Source organism: Saimiri boliviensis, chromosome 11 (assembly GCF_048565385.1).
Source record: "Saimiri boliviensis isolate mSaiBol1 chromosome 11, mSaiBol1.pri, whole genome shotgun sequence".
In the NCBI taxonomy this organism is placed as follows: Eukaryota; Metazoa; Chordata; class Mammalia; order Primates; family Cebidae; genus Saimiri; species Saimiri boliviensis.
The window spans coordinates 59,738,066-59,754,429 of NC_133459.1; the positions used below are offsets into that span (position 1 = coordinate 59,738,066).

General features: G+C 39.0%; 1 protein-coding gene across 4 annotated transcripts in view; it reads left to right on the forward strand.

Moving 5' to 3' along the window:
• NFIA (nuclear factor I A) overlaps positions 1–16,364 on the forward strand; it is a 388,188-nt gene that overhangs the window by 335,142 nt on the left and 36,682 nt on the right. For all 4 annotated transcript variants that reach the window (XM_074380913.1, XM_074380912.1, XM_039473584.2 and 1 more), the window contains exon 9: positions 700–865. In XM_074380913.1, coding sequence (XP_074237014.1) covers positions 700–865 — 166 coding nt within the window. The remainder of the gene's footprint in view (positions 1–699; positions 866–16,364) is intronic.

A 16,364-nucleotide genomic window follows, 5' to 3' on the forward strand; every position in this document is an offset into this window, starting at 1 on the left:
TATAATTTAAATCAAAATTAGAAGTGATATTTTTCCCTAGCAGGCTTCTGACAGCTGAATTCTAAAGTTTCTGTGCCTGATGTTATACAATATGTGAACAAAATTTTCTATGTTCTCTTAACACATTTATTAAATGTTATATAATATCAACTTCGAAGAGTGAAAATAAAATATTACTTTTTTATCTCAAGTGCATACTTAGGAAACTTTATCATATCTATGTAAAGAAACAAGTGGAATATACCACAATCCATAAAACACTTAAATATTTAATAATCATGGGAATGATAATGAAGGGAGCCGTTAATACAGAAAAATACAAAACATGCCAAGCAAAAGTTGGTTACTCGGGTGACAAATCCAGAATGATGATTGGTGTGTGATTTTATAAAACCGGATGCAAAGAAGGACAATGCAGTTCAAGAGTTAAGTTCAGGATGCATTGGGCACCTGCGGCTAAGGATGCACCGGGCACCTGCGCCTAAGAGTACTTTTGTGAGATGCCTCGAAAACAGAACCCAACAGAGGATGTTTGCATATGGACTTATCCATATGGACTTATGGAAGGATTCAAGCAGCTAGATACGTAGTATTGACAATAAAGGTGCCTACTGACTGTTTTGTTTTCAGAAGCAGCTAATGGTTGCTGTCTCTTTCTTCTTTTTCTTGTATGTGTGTTTTCTGCCCCCATGCTCACAGCCCAATGGGAGCAGCCAAGGCAAGGTGCACAACCCATTCCTTCCCACCCCAATGTTGCCGCCGCCGCCACCACCACCGATGGCCAGGCCTGTGCCTCTGCCGGTGCCAGACACAAAGCCTCCGACCACATCAACAGAAGGAGGTGCAGCCTCCCCCACGTCACCAAGTAAGTATGGCTGCAACAAGGCGCCAGCCAGCTTATAAAGCTGTATGTACTGGAATGCACACTTAGGCTTTGTCCCTTACTGTAGAGGCTCTAGAAAGAGGGACAGATCCCCAGTGATGTTGTAGCATGAGTTTGCCAGACCGAGAATCAAAGTGAACACGACTCTCAGAAAGTGAACACGACTCTCGGGTGCTCCACCAGATAAAGAAAACATTTGGTGTTAGGTGGGGAGAGATGGTGTAGCTACATACCTAGGACTGAAATCACGTTACAAGCTATTATATTTTGTATATTACTTGAGGGACTTCAAATGCTATTCCCATCACCAAGCAGCAGCTACTTGCATGGATTCTGCTTAGAAAAAGTTCCTCGTTCTTACGGACAGCCCTGCCTTCCAGGAACTTGCAGTCCAAGAGAAATGTACTTGAAAGTTACATAGCTCATACATCAAATAGGAGAAAATGTCCAGATCAAAGGTGTGTACCTTGACCATTCGCTAACAGTAAGAGCCTGGCAGAAGCTCAGCACTAGTAGCCATGGCAGTTAGTTGCATGGTGACGTTTGGCAGGGGTTGGGATGGGGATTGGGGAAGGAGGTAGAGGGTAGACTAGGATGGAAAGAGGAGAGAAATCTTGGGTCTTCTCTAACAGTCTGAGAACATTTAATCAAAGAATATAAGATTTCACAACCTCTTTAGATGATGGGAATGATTACTTGAACTAGAGAGAGAACAATTCTCCAGATATTTTCCGATGTTTTAGAGATGACAAGGGGATAGAAATAGTCTGAATGCACAAATGTAGCTTTTATTTGTGCCTGGAATAATGATAAAAAAGGGCGATGGCTGGAGTTCCCAGGGGATGAATGCCCTAGCCTTGATAGATGGTATGATGAGCACCTTCCTAAAACTGTAAAGAGGCAGCAAAGTGTCAGAGAAGGCTAGGAACTGTGGCAATGTGGCCCTAAGGAAAGCCTTCGGGGGTGGGGGGAAGGTTTAAAAGAGTTGAGATGGGAGGTAAGGAATCTACAGAGGAAAGAATGTAAGAGCAGAGTAGGAAAGGAGCGTTAAGGCCAAGAACTTGAACCACAGTAATAGCTGTCAGATGGAGCGAGACATGGGGAGGAGTGTTTTGTAGACATGAGCATCAGGACTGGGCAGTCCTCTAGATGAGTACAGTGAAGGAAGATTCTGGCCTCTCAGCTTCCTGACCTTCAGTATTGGAATAATAGTGAATACAGGAGGGAAAGAGACAAAGAGGAAAAATGAGTCCCTGTTTATCCCATGTTCATAGAATTTGATTCTGGGGGCACTGAACCCAACATGGCTGGAGGCCCTCATGGACACATGTCAGAGAGTGAGCTTTGGGTTATCTAGTGTTTATGCATTTGGATAATATATGCAGAAATGGGCAGCACTGTGCATGGATTCTGTATCAATAGCAAAAAGATTGAAGGTCAGGGGCAATCGAGAGGAGACCTACTTCTCCTGGTAAGAGAGTTGATTCAACACTTGTCAACAAAGGAGAAAACCCTGAGTGCCCAATGACACAGAAGCAAGCTGGGCTTGGCACATGGATCTTAGAAGCTCAGCTTAGAAGGAAATCCTCTGCTTCTCAGAGACTTGAGGCTTGTTCAAAGATGTCACATAAATACACAGTAAGTGCCCTGCTTGTTGTCTATTTATGTAACATCTTTAAACAAGTCAGCGAAATAACTGCCCCAGACTCTACTTACATCTATTCCATGAGGATGTTGTCTTAGAAATTGATAGCCACATGCCTATTGTGCCCTGTGCATGCCTCTGCATACCATTCTCTGCTCGTCTTCTCCCTGTCTGAGCAGGACATTGCCACAGTCTTTTAAAAGCTGAGTAGTGATATACCATCGATTCCACGGAAACAGATCCTCACCTCCACTCTCAATGGCTCCTATGTCAGAATGAGTTTTTCAGTAACAGGGATGAGGCTCTGTTGAGGCACAGCAGAAGAGTGGAAATAGCAGTGTGTGGCTGTTAAGTCTAAAGGACGGTGGCTCAAATGCCCACCTTTCAAATTACTAGCTGTGTTTCTCTTTGAATCAATTTCTCTTCTATAAAATGTGCATGATAATCTCCCTGGCACATCTGTGTGAGATCGGTTCTGATCATTGGAGTTATTTTATTATCTGCCTAAACTCTTACATAGGAGAAGACTCCAGGCTTGAGTAATGGTAAAATAGATCTGTAGGACATGGAGAAGCTACTCGACCCCTAAATTGAGTGGAAGAAGTTGGGCCCATAGTTCTGGACTCCACTCCACTCCAAGTGCTGTAGATAAGATGATACCTATCATCCTCTTGTGCCCAGCCTCAAGCATCTCGTCAGCACTAAGGGAAGAAGGACAGAGGGAGTCTTGGCAGATCTAATTCATATGGTTGCGTGTTAGAGTAGCACTTAAGATTTGGGGTGAGGTGGGGGTGAGAGAATATCATGAGAAGAGTTCCAAAGCTTGATACAGATAGTGTGATACTTACTTTTTGAATCATGGGATTCTAGAAATATAGATAAAATGTTCTACTGATGGCACAGAAAGGTTTTTATCATCATTCATTTTAGCCCTTGTTCAGCTAAAGGCTTTTCCAGGGTATGATGAATTCATAGTACTATGTAGTTTCACAGCATATTATTGCTTACCATTTTCTGCTTTCTTAACAAGATGGTGTTAGGCTGGGAGAGCTGTAATTTATAGAGTAGGAGAAGCCTTTGAAATTAAAAATCTTAAAGCCCGCTCATCCTTATTCAGAGGGGATTTAAGGGCCCTCGTTTTAAAAAGTCCTCTCCCATGCCCTGACTTCTAAACCAATTGATAAATAAAATATTTTTTAAAATCAGATAGAAGACAAAATATCACCTTTGTTACTACAGAATGTAGTTTATAACTGTGGGCAAGGGCACTTCCTAACACTGTATAACCCCCAGTTACACTGTCAGAGCTACCTGGTCACTGGCAGGGCTAGACCACAGCAACCCTTCCTACATATGGTCCGCCCTATCCTATAAAGCTGGTGGCATGAAGGTGCAGGTGGCAGTGTGCTTCCCACAAGCACCTGTCCCCAAAGAGAGACTGGGTGGGGTGGGGGAGACTAGTCATGTCCAGTTTTTCCTTTGAAGCTCTACAATCTAGAGAGTAATAGGTGGCAGAGGGTGGAGAAAAGCTAAGAGTTAATGGAAGGGAATAAATATCATGAGTGAAGTAGCTTCCCTCTCCCTTAACATTCATCTTTGATGACTGCCTTTTTTCATTCATTCATTCAGCCTGTACCTATCAAACACCTGTCACATGGCATGGCTGTGTTAGTGCATGGGATTCAGAGATGATGGATCCTTGCTCTCAAGAAATGGGGATTTATTGAGGGACAGGTAAGCAGGCAGTTTACACAGGATGAGACTGGGATAAAGGTGTGTATAGGTGCCATAAGAAGGCATGGGAGAGAGCTTGCCATCAGGTAAAGATATTTTAGAGGAGTTGACTTCTAAGGTGTCTAGTAGGGATAACATCCTGGTATCTTAAGAGAAGGTAGCACTTTTCTTCTGAAACCAGCTCAAGGGCCTAAAATTGGATTACCACTAGATTAAAATGTAGGGCAAAAGTATAGTTTCATAAATCAGGTGCTTTCTTAGAAATTAAAAACACACGTTGATTGGATTCTGTTTATCTTGTCAGTTTCTTAGAGGTCAACTTTAGCAAGAAGGAACAGGAATGACAGGGTATTCAGTACATACGCTCAGCGTCCCAACAGTTTGATGTCTGAAATGGAGGCTGTTCTCAAAAATGTTAACTGTATAATGTAAGACAGCCTTTTCTTTTTAGGAGTCTGAGATGATGATGACTTGCAACAAATTACAAATTTAAAAATAAATATAGGGGCTGGGCTTGGTGTCTCACGTCTGTAGTCCCAGCACTTTGGGAAGGCCTAGGAGGGCAGATCGCTTGAGCTTAGGAGTTCGAGACCAGCCTGAGCAACATGATGAGGCCCCATCTCTACCAAAAAAAAATATAAAAATTAGGTGGGCATGGTGGTGTGCACCTGTAGTTCCAGCTACTTGGGAGGCTGAGGCAGGAGAATTGCTTGAGTCCAGGAGGTCCAGCGTGTAGTGAGCCAAGATCATGCCACTGTACTCCAGCCTGGGTGACAGAGTGAGACCTTCTTCCAAAAAATATGTAAAAAATAAAAATAAAAGCAGGAAAACATGGCAGACACCTTCTGTATTATCAACTTTTCTAGGCCTGAACTCCCTTATGTGTTAATAGGAATAATACTAACCGCTCTACTCACTCTCGTAGTCGGGTTATCAGAACAAACAGGGGTAACAGATGTGCTGTGCTGTACACGGTTAAAAGTCCAAGGCATCATTTTTAATATCCTCTTATAATGAAATACAAATGGATGCCAGCCTGGAGCAGAGTATGTATTTTTTAACTAATCAGTTGCCTCTGGCACTAATACTAAACTTTGCAGCTGTGGCCACAGAAACAGGGGGAAGGCAGATCTGGGGGAAAAAAAAAATTTTCCTGTGAAATAAATACATTTTAATGGGAAAAATCCTTACCAGTGCCCTAAGAAGCAGGCAAGTGGGGGTTGGGAAAGAAGAATTTTTATACTGTTGATTTGTTTGGAGAAAGACTGGTAGACTGTGCCAGGTCTCTCTAGGATACTGACAAATGGAAGGCATAACCTGTAATGACCATTTCACAATGAATGGGCTCCATTCCCACAGATTAACTACCTGTGTGGGTTTTGATACCTACTGAAAAAAGACCGCTTCTTTCTTTCTTTTTTTTTTTTTTTTTTTTTTTGATGCTCAAATATTTATTGACCAACAGCTATGTGGAAAGCACTCTTATTCAGCAGGGAATCCCCGATCTTATGGAACTTTGATTCTAGAGAGGGAAGAAAGCCATTGAACAAAATAGTGAATATGAAAGGTAAGTGGGATATAAGATAGTGATATTTACGTGCTGCATAAGGAAGTCAAGCCAACACGGGAGGGATGCAGCTCTAAGCAGAGTGGTCAGAGGAAGGCTATTTGAGAAGGGCAAATTTGAACAAAGCCTGGACAAAAATGAGAGGGTGAGCCAGGATGCCGTAGGAGGGACAGGTTTCCAAGCAGAAGGACCAGCCAGTAGAAAGGCAAACCAATGCGTTAAGATCAGTGATGCAATAAGAGCAGGAGATGAGATCAAAGTGGAGTGAGGATGCATTTGAGGCCTTGAAAATAGAAATCACACTGGTTCTTGTAAGGACTTCAGCATTACCCTGAGTGAGATGGGGCAGAGAGGGGATGCCACCTAGATTTTAGAAACAGAAATCACACTAGACTCTTGTAAGGACTTCAGCATTTATCCCAAGTGAGATGGGGCAGAGAGGTGATGCCGCCTAAATTTTAATAGAAACGTTCTGAAGGTTTTGTTGCAAATAGATTACCAGGAGCAAGAAAATAGATTGCCAGGAGCAAGAATTAAAGAATTAAAGCAAAGAGTTAAAAAGATGTTTTTTTCCAATAAATAAAATGAGCATCTCCTACATGTCAGCCAGTATTCTAGGTATAAGGAATGCAAAAGTGAAGAAAATGGATAAAAATCTCCTGCCCTGGTAGTGCTTGCATTTTAGTGGAAGGGGATAAACAATAATCAAAATATAAGTAAATTATTGAGTTAAGGACCAGTGAGTACAATGGAGGAAACTGTAACAGGCAGAGTTGATGGGGAGAGGTATTATTGCAATCATCCAGGCAAGAGTTGCTAATGATCTGTACCAACATGGATGCAATAGGGGTGATGAGAAGTAAGAAGATTTGCTAACACATTCGATGTGGGTTGAGAAGAATTGGTGCTGATGCCTAAGTTTATGACCTGAGCTACTAAAATAGAATTGCCAGCAGCTGAGATGAGAAGACCACAGGAGGAGCATCTCTGGGTGAGGGGTGGAGATCAGAAGTTTGGTTTGACCAAGTTACATTTGAAATGTCTATCAGACATCTTACTGCTGGACTAATCATAATAACCTGCTGCCATTGCAGCTCTTTGCAGGTGACTGGGTTTTTCCATGTGCATCATCTCATTAAATTGAGGAGAGACTCCTTTTTGAAGATGTAGTACAATGAATGAATTGACCTAAGAGTTCTGAGAACAGCTCAGGCATGGGAGTAATCTTTCATTATGTTTGTGCTATGGTGATTCAAAATACACAATTCTTTTCTGTTAATTGTATTTTAAGTTCCAATTTTTATATTGTTGATTGGAATCAATATATTATAAAAATGGACTTTTCCAGAAAAAAAAAGAAGATTGGCATCATAATCTAGAAATAGAATAGAAAGAGAAAAAACACTTTTGAATTACGATGGAAGATAAGACATGCATATTTTCTTTTTTTAATTAGGAACACAAAAACTCAATTTAAAAATGCATAAAAGACTCATCAATATGTTTCTCCATGCCTTCTTCACTATGAACTTTGAATTTTTTTTACTAGAATTCTATTAAAATAGAAGCATATAATAAGTTACCTTTATTATTTATTTTTATATCTTTGATGAATCTTGTATATATATTCATTATACAAATGAATATGAATTTGTTAGCCAAGAACATAACAATCTATGACTGGGACTTAAAATGTTTAGTATAATAATTAACATGTGTTGAATTAACATGTGCGTTTTGGTTAGCAAAGCTCTTTTTACATATATATTACTGCATCCCATCTTCTCAACACTCCTGTGAGGTCAGGATTTCATAGGCAGGGAAACTGAGATTGGCAGATGGAGGTTACTTTCCCTAAGATTACATTCCCAGGGTAGTTTGGTAGGGACTCAATCACAGGCCTTTCCGCGCTTTTTCTGCTACCTTTTACTGTAAGTGAACAAATTACAAAACAATGTGACTCGATTTCTGGTTCTGGGGGGAGCCACAGCTGTCTGCTACTGTCTGAAATTAACGACAACAAAGTATTTTGCTTTTACAGATGTGTCAGGCACTTTACAAATTGTTTGTTTGTTTGTTTGTTTGTTTTTCTGCAAAGGAGTCTCTCTCTGTCGCCCAGGCTGGAGTGCAGTGGTGCAATCTCCACTCACTGCAACCTTCATCTTTCTGGTTCAAGCGATTCTCATGCCTCAGGCTCCCGAGTAGCTGGGATTATAGGTGTGCACCACCATGCCTGGCTAATTTTTGTATTTTTAGTAGAGACAGGATTTCGTCATGTTGGCCAGGCTGGTCTCAAACTCCTGGCCTCAAGTAGTCCACCTGCCTCGGCCTCCCAAAGTGCTGGGATTACAGGCTTGAGCTGCCGTGCCCAGCCCACTTTACAAAATGTTTTTAATATATGTATTATCTCACTTCATCCTCACGATAATCCTATGAAATAAATTCTCTTGTTGCCCAGATTGAGAAAGACAAGACATGGAGAGATAAGCTAACTTTCTCAGCGTCACTCAGCCAGGGTGGTAGAGTCATGATTTCCATCCAGTTCACCTCCAACCTAGAGTTCATAGGCTTGGCGTAGCCCAAAGCTGCTGCTGCTTTTTTTTTTTTTTTTTTTTTTTTTTTTGGTGCAGTGAAAACCCTACGGAAGAAGTATAGAGGAAGATGCTGGTAGTTGTCTATACTTTAGTATGCATTGGTTTCTGTTTCACAGAGTGCGTCTGATTAGTAGGTAAAGGAAGAGAGCACAAAATTTGAGGGGAGACGTAAGGACTGTTTCCTCTTTCAGAGAAGAGCCAGTAGATTTTGAAAAAGAATGAAAAAAAAGGAGTTAGTGGCTCCCATTCACAGAACATTTTTTCATTAGTGAGGCCGGGACTATGTTACTGTTCTGTTTCTTAATTTAGAAATTTTACATTCAATGCAATTCACTTTTTAGTGAACAGCTCTGTGAGTGTTAATAACATTCTTGTAGCCGACGCCACAGGCAGGATACAGAACAATCCTCAAACTCTCTCGTTGTTCTCACCTGCTCTTAGGTTAACGTCTGATGTGACTTAGTGCCCGGCAACTTATTTTACTTTGCCCTATTTCCACATTGACTTTAATTCCTCTGTAGCACTGCTGCTATCCCATTATGTTTCAAAAATTGGGAGATTATGAAAGAGACCCAAATACATACAGTATTTTAATCTAGGATAACTGATGTTTTATAGTAGAGGAGCAAAAGGGGTTAGTCAGTAAAATGTATTGGGACATTCTGGAAAAAATCATATTTCTTACATCAAAATAAATTTCAGCTGGAACTAAAAATAGAATGTTAAGCCCTAAAATAGCACAAGAAAATACAGGACAAATTTTTATAAAATTGGAGTGAAGAAGGGCTTTCTCAGTAATGCCAAAAAACCAGCATGCATGAAAGGAAAGTATCCAAAATTGGTGGATACTTAATGGTGGAAAAAACACCATAAAGTCAAAAGACAAAAGATAGAAAACAACTTGTAACATATGTGACAGAGCTAAATCATCAAATATATAAACTGTTTTTAAAAGGTAGTAAGAGAAAGACCAACAATCCAACAGAAAGTCAAGAAAAGAATATAAACAGAGAGAAAGGGAAAACATTTGAAAGACATCTCATTCATGTAGCATGAGAGCAATACTGATTAAAACTGGAATAATATTTTTACCTATTGGATTAGCAAAGACTGAAAGGTGTCTTAACACAATATGGTAAAGATGTGAAAAACAGACATTCTCTTATGTTATTAAAGGACTGTAAATTGGTTCAACCTCTTCAGAGGACATTTTAGTTTTTTATGTTTTCATAAAATTTAAATGTGTGCAATAAATTTTATAACAAAAAAATTAATGTTTAAATTTTGTACATATATTAGTACATATATAAATTTTACATGCAAGCGATGCATACATGGCTTGAATATATGAAGAAAGCTGTACATAAAGTATTGATTGCAACATTGATTAAGAGACTGATAATAACTGAAACACCCACCAATATGACATGCCCAAAAAGTGGGCGACAGATATGAACAGACACTTTTCAAAAGAAGACATATATGAGGCCAACAAACATGAAAACATGCTTATCATCACTGGTCATTAGAGAAATGTAAATCAAAGACATATTGAGATACCATCTCACGCCAGTTAGAATGGTGATCATTAAAAAATCTGGACACAACAGATGCGGGAGAGAGGTGGAGAAACAGGAACATTTTTACACTGTTGGTGGGAGTGTAAATTAGTCCTATCATTGTGGAAGACAGTATGGCGATTCCTCAAGGACCTAGAAATAGAAATTCCATTTGACCCAGCAATCCCATTACTGGGTATATATCCAAAGGATTATAAATCACTCTATTATAAAGACACATGCACACATATGTTCATTGCAGCACTGTTTACAATAGCAAAGACCTGGAACCAACCCAAATGTCCATCGATGATAGACTGGACAGGGAAAATGTAGCACATGTACACCATGGAATATTATGCAGCCATCAAAAATGATGAGTTATGTCCTTTGTAGGGACATGGATGAACCTGGAAACCATCATTCTCAGCAAACTGACACAAGAACAGAAAATCAGACACTGCATGTTCTCACTCATAGACAGGTGTTGAACAATGAGAACACATGGACACAGGGAGGGGAGCATCACACACTGGGGTCTGTTGGGGGGGACTAGGGGAGGGACAGTGAGGGTAGGAAGGTTAGGGAGGGATAACATGGGGAGTAATGCCAGATATGGGTGATGGGGGATCAAGGTAGCAAAACATATTGCCGTGTATGTACCTATGCAACAATCCTGCATAATCTGCACATGTACCCCAGAACCTAAAGTTCAAGAAAAAATATATATATATGTGTATATATATGTAAAATATATATATACATTTATTTAATTATTTATTTTAAATTAAAAAAATTTTTTTTTAAATAAAAAGTTCTGTCTCCATGAATTCATGGACTAATCTTTTGAGTTTTATCATTACATTAATTCGGCAAAGGAGAGTACTAAGAAATATGTAGGGAACGCTGCATGGGAGTGGGGATGCATGTACACGTTGGATTGTATGTGGAAGGATGGAAACTGGTAATGGTGGTTTAGTCCAGGGAAGGGGACAAGGTTGTTGGCGGACAATTTTTTTGGTGCCTTATCCAGTGAGAAAGATATTACTAAGTTTCAGTCCTCCTTTTGTATTAAATATGATGATTTATTTATTCTTAAAAAGATCTGTCTAGTGATCTAATAATCTTGTCGATACTTCAGTGATGACAGTGATCCAAATCACATACTCACACATGGGGGAGTTCATGAAATCCTTGGCAATTTTTATACATCTGGCTTTTAGCTATACTAACCTGAACTTTTGGAGTGATACCAAAAATGTATGATTTTTCTTGTAAAGAATAATGCTCTTTTCCCCCTCATGGAGAGCATGGGGTTCAGTGTAAGGTGAGCATTTTTATTCACAGTAGCTATTATTTGGTTGCAGGTTCTGCCTTACAAACCCATTAAATATAAAGGTACATGTACTACCTAATAACATAATTTGTTATATTTTTAGAGCATTTTAATTTTGTGTAGTCTAATATTTTAGTGTCTAAATTTTTTAAGTGAAAAGAATTATTAAAAATCAAGCATTTTAAGAGGTATTTTCATATGCATTAACTTAGTTGCATTTGTTATTATAAATCTACATGATTGGAATTGTTAGCCCCTTTTTAAGGAGATAAAACTGAGCAAAGGTTCAATTCCCAGTGTGTTGGGCTCCAAGCCAGGACTTTGGAGTCCGACTACTCTGCCAGGACACGTATTATGTTTAGAGGTGTGATATCATACAGCTTTCCCTTGAAAATCCTGAAACACCCCGTTAAAAATTTTTTACATTGCATCAAGAATAACACCATCCTGGGTACCCTGAAATAGATGAAAAACACGGAAACCAAAGCAGGAAAAAGATTAAGAGATAGACACTGCAAAGAAGGAATAGCAAAAAGAAACAGAATATTGGATGATTCCATTCATTTAGGTCATCATAACCCAGTCAGCTCTTGTGTTTGTCTTAGTTTTTTATTTCAGGTGACAGATGAGTTTAAATCTTTCTTTCTCAAGATAATATATGCCATTTTAGGAAATTTGAAAAATATAGAAAAGCATAAAAAAGATTATATTCTCCTGTAATCAACTATTAACATTTTGGTCTTGTTTCCTCATCTTTGTGTGTGTGTGTGTGTGTGTGCGCGCGTGTGTGTGTGTGTGTATGTGTGTGTGTGTACACATACATATATATATAAAATGATTGTGACCTTACTGAATATAATATTTAATATGCCATTAATTCAAATTTTATACCTTTTCTTACTCAAAAAAATAATAAGAAATGGAATTTTAAATAATTTTTACCTATTTTCCTACTACAGGACATAACGTTTCTTCTTCCAGCCTATGCTCCAGCATATCCTTACACATATATTTTTGTCCCCAATTCTAGTAATTTTCTTAGGATAGATTTCTAGAATTGGAATTGCTAATACAAGCAGTATGAACATTCCTCTTGATACACATTACGGAATTGCTTTCAGAAAGGTTGTGCCAATTTACACCTTTTCAAATTGCATGAGACTGATCATAATGTTAACCCTTGAGAAGTTTGGATGTTATCTTTTTTAACTGTTGGAAGGCAGATATGTTGGGGACGTAATGTCCCTTATCAGATATTGGAATCAATAGTCCCTGATTAAATGATTTTGGTATTTTTCTTTACTTGTGTCAACTATATTAAAATTGGAATTCTAGGGATTTCCCATCCTATTTGCAAAGCCTCTCCATAGGGATCACCCTTTGGACTGTTTCTGTGAGGAGAGTGACCTGTTGGACATCACAGAGGGGTAAAACCTTAGTTAAAGGGCTGGGAGTAGCTGGGCATGGTGGGTGCCTGTAATCCCAGCACTTTGGGAGGTTGAGGTGGGTGGATCACCTGAGGTTGGGAGTTCGAGACCACCCTGACCAACATGGAGAAACCCCGTCTTTAAAAACAAACAAACAAAAAGGGCTAGGAGTATTGCAATAAATAATGTCCATTATGCTGGACTCTCTATAGAGAAGTTCAGAGAGGTTAACTCACTTGCCAAGACCACATTTCTAATAAGAGATCTAATGAATTCAATCCAGGATTTGCTGGTTTTTAAAATTTATTTTCTATTGGCTATGTTGCACTGCCTCCAAAAGAAGTATTACTTGAGATTTTCAGGTTCCAATTATGTTTTATTTAAGATTAAAAATTACTGGCAGTTATTTAAAAATCATCCATAATCTGGCTGGGTGCAATGGTTGTAATGCGAGCACACTGGGAGGCTGAGGCAGGAAGATCACTTGAGCCCAGGAGTTCAAGACCAGCCTGGGCAACATAATGAGATGGTGTCTCTAAAAAAATAAAATTAGCCAGGCATGGTGGCACACACCTGTGGTCCCAGCTACTCAGGAGGCTGAGGCAGGAGGATCACTTGAGCCCAGGAGGTCAAGGCTGCAGTGAGCTGTGTTAAAGCCACGGACTCTAGCCTGAGCAACAGAGCAAGACCCATCTCAGAAAAGAAAAAAATTATCCATAATCCCAGCCTTCAAAGATAATCACTCTCTCATATTTTCCAGTCATTTTCTGTGCATATTTTAATAATAATGGATCATGATATATGTGTGTATTATTATACCGTTTTTTAAATGATTCTTATTTCATCTTATAAACACATTACAGTGGCATTAACTATTATTTTAAAATATTATTAATGGCTGCAAATATTCCAATGTATTAATGAAGCATTTACTTCTAAGTTGGTTCCAATTCGCTGCTCTTTTAAGTAATGATGTAATGAACATCCTATAGCATAACCCTTTATCTATGTTATTAGTATTTGTGAAGGATAAATTCCCAAAGTATATTTCCAGATTTGCACTGCCTGTTGAGAGTCTGCAGAAGTCTTTCAAGAGGGAGCAATCCAATATATTGATCTATGTTTCTATTTTTAGCAAACCCCAGCTGAATCTAGGGTTTATTCCCTGTGGCTATTTAATATAACTTTCACCTGTCCCTACCTATATACATGGTTGCTTCTCATCAATAAAATATTTTCTATCAATTGAGCAACACACAGCATACACATAAAAATAAATGACAGTCATAGAATTTGAATTAGCTGGCAGAAATAAATTTAAAATGAACTAAAACAAAGTTGTACTGTCAGCCTTTAAAAACTATTATGAGAAAGAATGTTACAGGCAGTTCAAACAGACAGACTGCTGGCCAGGTGCAGTGGCTCACACCTGTAACCCCAGCACTTTGGGAGGCCATCACAGGAAGATTGCTTGAAACCAGGTTCCCAAACCAGCCTGAGCAACATAGCAAGACCCCTACCTCTACAAAAAATAAAAGTAAAAAATTAGCTGGGCATGGTGGCATGTGCCTGTAGTCCTAACTACTGGGAAAGTGAGGTGAGAGGATCACTTGAGCCCTCAGGAGTTGGAGGCTGCAATGAGCTGTGATTATACCACTGCACTCCATTCCAGCCTGGGTGACAAAAGAAGACCCTGTCTCTTAAAAACAAATAAACAAAAAAAAGGCCAGGCACAGTGGCTCATGCCTGTAATCCCAGCACTTTGGGAGGCCGAAGCATATGGATCACCAGGTCAAGAAATCAAGGCCATCCTCCTGGCCAACATGGTGAAACCTTGTTGCTACTAAAAATACAAAAAGAAAAAAATTGGCTGGGCATGGTGGCACGCACCTGTTGTCCAAGCTACTCAGGAGGCTGAGGCAGGAGAGTCACTTGAACCTGGGAGGCAGAGGTTGCAGTGAGTCAAGATTGCACCACTGCATTCCAGTCTGGTGACAGAGCAAGACTCTGTCTTAAAAAAAAAAAAAAAAAAAAAAGATTGGCTACGGGAAACACTCGTTGCATGCATTGTAAATTGCCTTCTTCTTACACAGATTTTGATAATATAAGGTCAAAGCATCTTCAGTTGAAGGGTTACTCTTACCTAAGAGTAGCCTCTGTGTGCACATTATAACATGAATTGTCTTACCTCCCTTTCTATACATTTTACCCCAAATTCTGATATAACTTGACCTCCTACTGCCCTTAGAATTCTTAATACAAATAGAAATGCCAACAGAGCAAAACCATCTTGCCAGACCAATTCTTTCCATGAATTTTGTAAATTCTTGACACCTTAGATATGCTGTACAAATAGTTATCATACACATTATGCAATGTTAGTATATTAAAGTCAGAACTCATTAGCTTTTCAGGAAGGAAGCTTGTGGGTATGTTGTTGTGTAGTAATTTACTAGCGATAAGGAGGCTTTAATTCTGGGCCCTGAGGGTTGTGAGTTTTTGTTGTTGCTGTTGGTAACTTGTTTGGAAAGACGAAAGATTGGCAGAAATAATAGGATGAGGGACATGTACAGATGTGATCAAAATAATAGAAAGTCAGCATAGTCATCCTCTAGATGCTAAACATTTGGATAAAAACAACAACATCCATTCCTTCATGCAGGAATTTCTAAATCTCTGAATGTTGGGTCATGTGTAAGTAAAGCCTGTAGGTTTTTAAAAGACTCTTTCTCTAGCTACATAATGATACTAATAATACTAACCCAGGCCCAGTAAACTTGTCGATACTGATTGATTTCTTTGAAGGAGAAACACTCCAATATTTTCCAGCATTTCTTTTGTGACCTTGTAAGAAGCAGTGCTGTTCAAATTTTTAAATGAGTTTAATTGTAATGGTTTCATTTAGAAATTAGCCAATCTATTTTCTAACAGTTTCTGCATTTTTTTTTTAGAAATGACAGTTTTCTCACAGGGACTTTTTTTTTTTTTTTTTTTTTTTTTTTTTTGAATAGTATGACAGTGCAGTTAAAAGATTCAGGAAATTATATCAGTGAGGTATTTAGTCACCTCCCTGTTTCAGCTTGCAACTGAATGCGACTTAGGCACGCTTCCTTTACTGCCAGGAGTCACTGATAAACATTTAATAAAATTGCAATTTGAATCCCCATGGTTGTGTTTAAGTCTGTGTTCCTGAACTTGTTTTGATTCCTTTTGTCTAATAACCAGCACATTCTAAGCAGGTAGCAGAATCATACAGTAAGTCTATTTTGAATGAAATTGAATTTTTGACCAGCTTTAGAGGAAGGCTCTCACACATGAATATGTCTGAGTTTCTGAAAACGAGGGCACCCATGAAGGTGCATCTTGATATTTGAGATAAGAAGGGAAAAGTTTAAAGGGGAAGAATGTCTTAGTTGCCTTAACGGTGTTTAGAATTGAAATTTGGTGTCTGTTTATTTTGTTGTAAATTATTTCCTCCTTTTAAAATAAATTCAACAGGCTTCTTCCCCATCATTTTCAAACATTCAGGTCTCTGGTCCTTAAAATGTTACCTTCCCTTGCTGTATGGCAAAATATAATTTGCAAGTTTCCCGTTTCCTCCTTTCCCTCGGCAATTGCT